Below are 6,943 nucleotides of genomic sequence, written 5' to 3'. Positions count from 1 at the left end.
TAAACCCCGAAAATGTACTTTGTTTGCTACTGAAGTAGAATACTTAGGGCACATTATTTCTGAGGATGGTGTTGCTACAGATAAAAAGAAACTAGAAATTGTTCAAAACTGGCCAACACCATCAAATGTTTCTGATGTAAGATCATTTTTAGGATTCTGTAGTTACTACAGAAGATTTGTAGAGGGTTTTGCAGCTATTGCTAAACCTTTACACAAACTTACTGAAAAAAATAAAAAGTACGATTGGTCGCATGAATGCAATGAAGCTTTCTTAAAACTTAAAATGTGTCTCACCACAGCCCCAGTCCTTGCTCATCCCGATTTTACAAAACCGTTCATACTTGACACAGATGCTAGTGGAACAGCCATTGGTGCTGTACTTTCGCAGATTCAAGACGATACAGAAAAAGTTATTGCATATGGTAGCAGAAGTTTGACGAAATCAGAGCGCAAGTACTGAGTTACAAGAAAAGAACTGCTTGCAGTGGTTCACTTCTCAAAGTATTACAAAAACTATCTTTACGGCAAAAAGTTTAAAATTCGTACAGACCACAGTTCACTTCGCTGGCTCCTAAATTTCAAAAATCCCGAAGGACAGATGGCGAGGTGGTTGGAGGTGTTGTTTTCTTACGATATGGAAATTGAACATCGACCAGGTGTCAAACATAATAATGCTGATTTTTTAAGTCGCCTGCCATGCAAGCAATGCAATCATTGTAATATAGAGAAAGACACAGCGGTTGGTTATTCACAGAACATTCAATCTAAAAATATAAATGAATCCAACAAAGTCAGTGTTATTACTGAGATCCAGGAAGCTCAGAATGCCGATACAAATATAAGTAAGGTCAGAGAATGGCTAGAAAAGGGTGAAAGACCATCCTGGGAAGAAGTTTGTGGCAGTTATTTCATGCGAAGTCTTTGGAGTCAGTTCAACCGACTCTGTATCGAGAATGAGCTGGTATGTAGGACTTGGGAAATAGGAAGTACAAATATTACATACTGTCAGGCTGTTGTACCTTTGTGTGAAAGACGAAAAATTCTTGAATATTGTCATGATGTCCGAACATCAGGACACTTGGGAGTCACCAAAACGTTAGGTAAAATAAGACAGAGATTTTATTGGCCTGGTCAACAAGATGATGTACGGAGATATGTTGCAGGCTGTGATAAATGTACCAGACGTAAGCGGCCTTTGCAAAAGAAACGTGCTCCCATGCAGGTTGTTCAATCAGGAGTTCCCATGAACTGTGGCAAAGATACTCGTTGAGGAAGTTGTGGCTCGATTTGGAATACCATATACGATTCATTCAGATCAAGGATTACAGTATGAGAGCAAGTTGTTTTCGGAGATGTGTAACCTCTTAGAAATTGACAAAACAAGAACTACTCCATACCATCCTAAATCAGATGGTATGGTAGAGAGATTCAACCAAACCCTAGAAGTTATGCTCAGTTCATACGTTCATGAGCATCATAGAGATTGGGATGTGCATTTGCCATATGTAATGATGGCTTACCGAGCCGCTGAGCATGAAACAACAGGTACGACTCCGAACTTACTCATGCTTGGTCGTGAGACAACAATGCCCCTTGACTTAATTTATTGCATGCCTACGAGTGTGAAACCAGTTCCTACTAATCAGTGGGTATGGGAACTTAAAGAACGTATAGAAGATGCTCACACATTTGTAAGGGGACATATAAAACAAGCCATACTTAGACAGAAAACATATCATGACAAGAAATTATCCTGGCGAAAATTTGAAGAAGGGGATGAAGTATATATATTTTTCCCACAGAAAAAGATAGGGTGTTCCTCTAAGCTAACATCATTTTGGAGGGGCCCTTTTACAATTTTGAGGAAAATGTCTAATGTGTTATATGAGGTTAATTGTGGCAGAAGTGGCAAGCCACAAGTTATCCATTGTGATAGGATTAAGAAAAAAATCTCACAAATGTTAAGAGAAGAAGACGTTGATTTAGTTATAAATGATCGAGTAATAGAAGATGTCGAAAACGAGATTGATAAACATACTGATGAGTTTACTGATGTTTCTTTAAGAGACAACATTCGCCCCAGACGCGAAGTAAAACGTCCTGAGCGATACCAGGACTTCATTTGTGATTTTGGATAGAATTAAGTTGTATTCTACAGAATGTTGTATATATTTGATATATATATATATATGTAAATAAATTTAAAAAAAAATGTGTTTCGAAGAGGATCGAAAATTATAATGTATATTTTAATGTTTTGTAGGTAATGGTTAAAACAAAGACAACACCAAGACTGACAAAGCAAGTGATGCTAGTTATGAAAGAAACTTGTCCATTATGCAAGGAGGAATACAGCGACACTGATAAGCTGAAAAATCATGTTTTAACATGTGCACAAGACAAGAGTAGATTGACCTGCTACCAGTGCAACCAAATGTTCAAGAAGAAGGTATATTATGCACGTCATATGAAAAAGTATCATCAACATGAAGATGTTAAAGTAGTTGAGGTACCTCTTGATAAACAGGAAGAAAAGAAAGAACAGAATGTTCAATCCAAGGAAAAAGATAACAGTTCAGATGAGTCAGATTCATTTTCTGATGACAGTGAATCCTCCTCAGGAAGTGGAAAAGAGTTTTCCGATCCCGGAGAGTTAAAAAACCTGATAGGAGACATCTCAGGTGGAGAAAGCATCGATGATGAAAATGTCAGTCCGGGACCAGAAAAGGATAAAAATCCGCCTGAAACAGCTAAGATTTGTGATAAAGTTTGTCTGGAGGGGAGAATCACAAGAAAGCCAACCAGACCAGATAAAGTGTTGGCTCCAAAAAAAGAGAAGTTACTTGCACTATTGAAAGAGTCATCGAACAAGCAAGAAATAGATGGAAAAGTTCACAGTCCAGATTTAAACAGTAAAAGTGAAACTGAACCAGAACCAGAAGAACATTCAGAGGAGACAAAGTCTGAGTCGCAGGTGACTAGTGAAAATGGAAAGAACAAGAGAGAAATTGACAGTACTTTTCAAGATAAGGCTGTACAGGTCGAAGGATTAAAACACAGAAAATATATCAAGACCGTTACCAGATATGTTGAGAACAACAGAGAGATTAAAGAGACAGTGTTTGAAGAATTTCTTTCTTATGATTAAACTTTGATCTGTTATTGCAGGCAGCAAAAACAGTAATAAAAAAAAAATATATATTATTTCATGCAGAGTTTTATATACAATATGCGAGTCCGTCGGATGGGGACGTTAAATCCGAGGCCCCATGTACAGGAACATGTCTCGCCCTGTGCATGTAAAAGACCCCTCCTGCAGATTTCGTTAAGAGTAGGCTCCTTGGGGCCGCTGCAGAGGCAAAATTTGTTAGGGACATTTAAAACTTATTCTTTTGCAGTTGCTTTGTGTATATACAAATAGGAAATAAAAGTATGTTAGTCATGCGAGGACGCATGAAATCGGAGGCGTGGGTAATGTGACAAAAATGCAGTTTAGGCATAAGACAATATCTATAGTTTATCGTTTAATTGTTATCTATAATAAATTACCCGTTTGGACAATGCGTTAACGATAAATGCATATGAAATCATTCTTTTATCCTTGGTTGTTATGAGACGCGTTAATTGTTACTAGGGTGCTCTCTTCGAGGTCCGCGCTCTTGGTATATAAAGACACCGATTCATTGTGTTTTTTTTGTCATTTGTAATCTGGCTGTCGACGGATAATAATCGCTTCTGAAGGAATTGAAGAATTGAAATTTGAAGCTGGAAAGTAAGTTTATAAACCTAGTTGAGTTGAAAGCGTTGTAGTTTTGAAGCAAGCGGTTTTTAAAGGTATTACAATTATTGCAAGCTACCGCGTTGTTCCGAAACTGTAATTTCCCTTGGGAATGGTCGCAGTCCCTCGAACAGATAGCTTGTAATAATCTGGTAACTTAGGTGCTTCAGAGACTAGTCATTTCAGGACTAGGTGTTTTAGAGACTGGGTGTCTCAGAACTAGGTGTTTCGGAAACCTATGATTTTTTTGAAGATTGTTCTTAATTAAGTTTAATATAATTGTTTGTCAAATCAGTTGGGACCTCGGAGTCAGTGAAAGGATCAAGGATAAATTGAGGTTATAGTTTTCAGGCTACTTTTTGATATACAGTTATTTGTGTGAATATTATTATTTCTTTATTAAGTTTCAAAGTTTAAATACTGGTCTTGTAGTTTTTAAGGAAAGCCTCCAAGTTGTAGTTAGGTTTTCGAGTTAATTAAAAGATTGATATTGGAGTATCTCAGATTCTGTGAAAACGGATACGAACATATAGTTTATAAGCCAAACACGTTACATTGGTTGAACGTTTTCAACTCATCGATGTTGTGGTGCATGCTTTTGAAAATATTACCCAGAATGCATTACATGCTGACACTGCATTAAACACTTGCCTCAATTTACAGGGGTTATGACGCTTCGTGATATCATGCTTAAAGTACAAATAAAAATTGTGAAGAGTAACCCTGGCTAATCTCTCATCACAGTAACAATTTGTGCATCATACTTTATGCAGTTGCACGCATTAAGTTATAGCCAGTTTGAGGCAATGCCATATAACTTTCCCTATATTCCCATTTTGTAAATAATTTCCACCAATAGTCGCAAATCAGGGGTTTCACTTCCCTGATTTAACTCTCTACAGAGAAGTAAACTATCCAAACTTAGTAACATGAGAAATGGCAAAAACAAATGATGAAAAGAAACATTCACAATACACTTTGGGTGCTCCGACGAGATAGCAGTTCTTGCTCCGCCAGTGGCACCCGTTGTCGTACTCGATGCAATTAAAACCACAATGATAAATCACAGTCGGTAATGTCAAAATTCTCGACTGTGTCACTGTCACTACTTTTGTCAGACACTTTTTTTTTAAATTCTATCATATGCCTCACATTTACCACTGAAAATAACATCATAATGGTATGACGGTTTAAAAATGGTGTGACGGTTGATTAAGTGGTGTGACATATGATACAATGGTAAATAACAATTGGTGTGACGAATTAAAATTGGTGTAACGGATGGATGAATGGTGTGACGAATTATACAATGGTGAATACCTTTATTTTAAATATATACGAATCATTTATATACGTTTCAATGTTTGTCAGTTTTATACTTGAGATTAATTATAGTTGGTATACTATGGCAAGCCGTTCTCGTCAAAACTATGTTTAAACATTTTTCGAAAATTTTACACACTGAGAATTTTAAAAAAACATACTGAGATTTAAAAACCTAAAAACACACACTGAGAATAAGAAATTACACACTGATATTTCATAGAAACGCACTGAGATTACGAAAAATGAAAAACACACACTGAGAATTGAAAATTACATACTGGGAATTGAAAATTACACACTGAGATTTCAAAAAGACACACTGAGATGAAATAAACTGAAAAACACACACTGAGAATTTTAAATTACACACTGAGAATTTGAAACTACACACTGAGATTTGTGCGCACTTTTTATGTGCACATATCTAATTAGCATACGTAATCTTAATATATTACAAGCTTAAAACAACTAGGGGACATAACTCGTTAGTCCTTCAATCTGGTGCCAAATGTTTTATAAAATACATTAGCAATACAACGTTAAAGAACGATAGAACAAGAAAAATACCCACTTACTCTCATTACAAAATATAACCAGAGACATGTATTATATGTCTCTGATATAACAAAATGTTGAAAACTTTATTACAATTATAAGAAATCATCGGAACAATCTACAAAAAGACAAACAATGCAATGACATGTTTACCCAAGTGTCTATTATAACATATAAACGTAACAACAAAAATATAAAAGATTACCTTGCGAAATCAGTGTAACAGTTGAAAGACTTTTGAAAAAGACTTATGCTTAAACAGTTTTAAGCAAACAATCCCGATACACCGTTAGCAATAATATTAATCTGAATTATATTGACAAATAACTTATGAATATGAGTTAGCAAAAAACGATCTTAAGTCTTGAAATTTATTATGAACGTTGGTTGAAGGAACCGCATTTCATTATAATGACAAGAGTTCTAGAGACCATGATATTAATCTGTTGAATTAATCATCTCATGAATATTCATTAGTAATTTGCATATTAATCTCAATGTAAAATTGAGAATGGAAATGGGGAATGTGCCAAAGAGACAACAACCCGACCATAGAAAAAAACAACAGCAGAAGGTCACCAACAGGTCTTCAATGTAGCGAAACATTCCCGCACCCGGAGGCGTCCTTCATCTGGCCCCTAAACAAATATATACTAGTTCAGTGATAATGAACGCTATACTAATTTCCAAATTGTACACAAGAAACTAAAATTAAAATAATACAAGACTAACAACTTGTATTTTTGAAATCTCAGTGTGTAATTAACAATTCTCAGTGTGTGTTTTTCAATTTGTTTAATCTCAGTGTGTCTTTTTAAAATCTCAGTGTGTAATTTTAATTTCTTAGTGTGTGTTTTTCATTTTTTTTAATCTCAGTGTGTAATTTTAAAATCTCAGTGTGTAATTTCGATTTCTCAATGTGTTATTTTAGGTTTTTTAATCTCATTGTGTAATTTTTTCGAAAAAAGGGTTTAAACATAGTTTTGACGAGAACGGCTTGCCATAGTATACTACCTTTATCACAAGACGCCGTATTTGAAAATCAATTTCTTCTCATATACGAGTGGTTATTGTCATTTAATTTTTATATGTCATATGCACAGTATTTATGCCTTTTTGTATAACTAAAAAATCGACAGAAACGTTTTATCTTTAACCCACTTTTTAATTTATAGTAATTCCTGTGTTGATGCATTCTAAATTACTTTGACATCTCAATTTATCAGATACGAGTCTTTTATTGATAAAACAACCTGAGAGAGTAAGATAAAACAGAGCCCGAAA

General features: G+C 35.2%; 1 protein-coding gene across 1 annotated transcript; it reads left to right on the top strand.

Annotated features, from left to right (window-relative positions):
* The first annotated feature begins 2,266 nt into the window (after nucleotides 1–2,266).
* On the top strand, nucleotides 2,267–3,148 carry LOC139510416 (uncharacterized). The gene has a single exon (XM_071296999.1). The coding sequence runs from the start codon at nucleotides 2,267–2,269 to the stop codon at nucleotides 3,146–3,148; it is 882 nt and encodes a 293-aa protein (XP_071153100.1).
* The last annotated feature ends 3,795 nt before the right edge of the window (nucleotides 3,149–6,943 follow it).

Source organism: Mytilus edulis, chromosome 2 (genome assembly GCF_963676685.1).
Source record: "Mytilus edulis chromosome 2, xbMytEdul2.2, whole genome shotgun sequence".
Taxonomy (NCBI): Eukaryota; Metazoa; Mollusca; class Bivalvia; order Mytilida; family Mytilidae; genus Mytilus; species Mytilus edulis.
This window is presented reverse-complemented; position numbering and strand designations above follow the sequence as displayed.

Excerpts from the sequence above, each read along its gene's own strand:
- LOC139510416 (XM_071296999.1), top strand. The coding sequence starts at position 2,267 with ATGGTTAAAACAAAGACAACACCAAGACTGACAAAGCAAGTGATGCTA.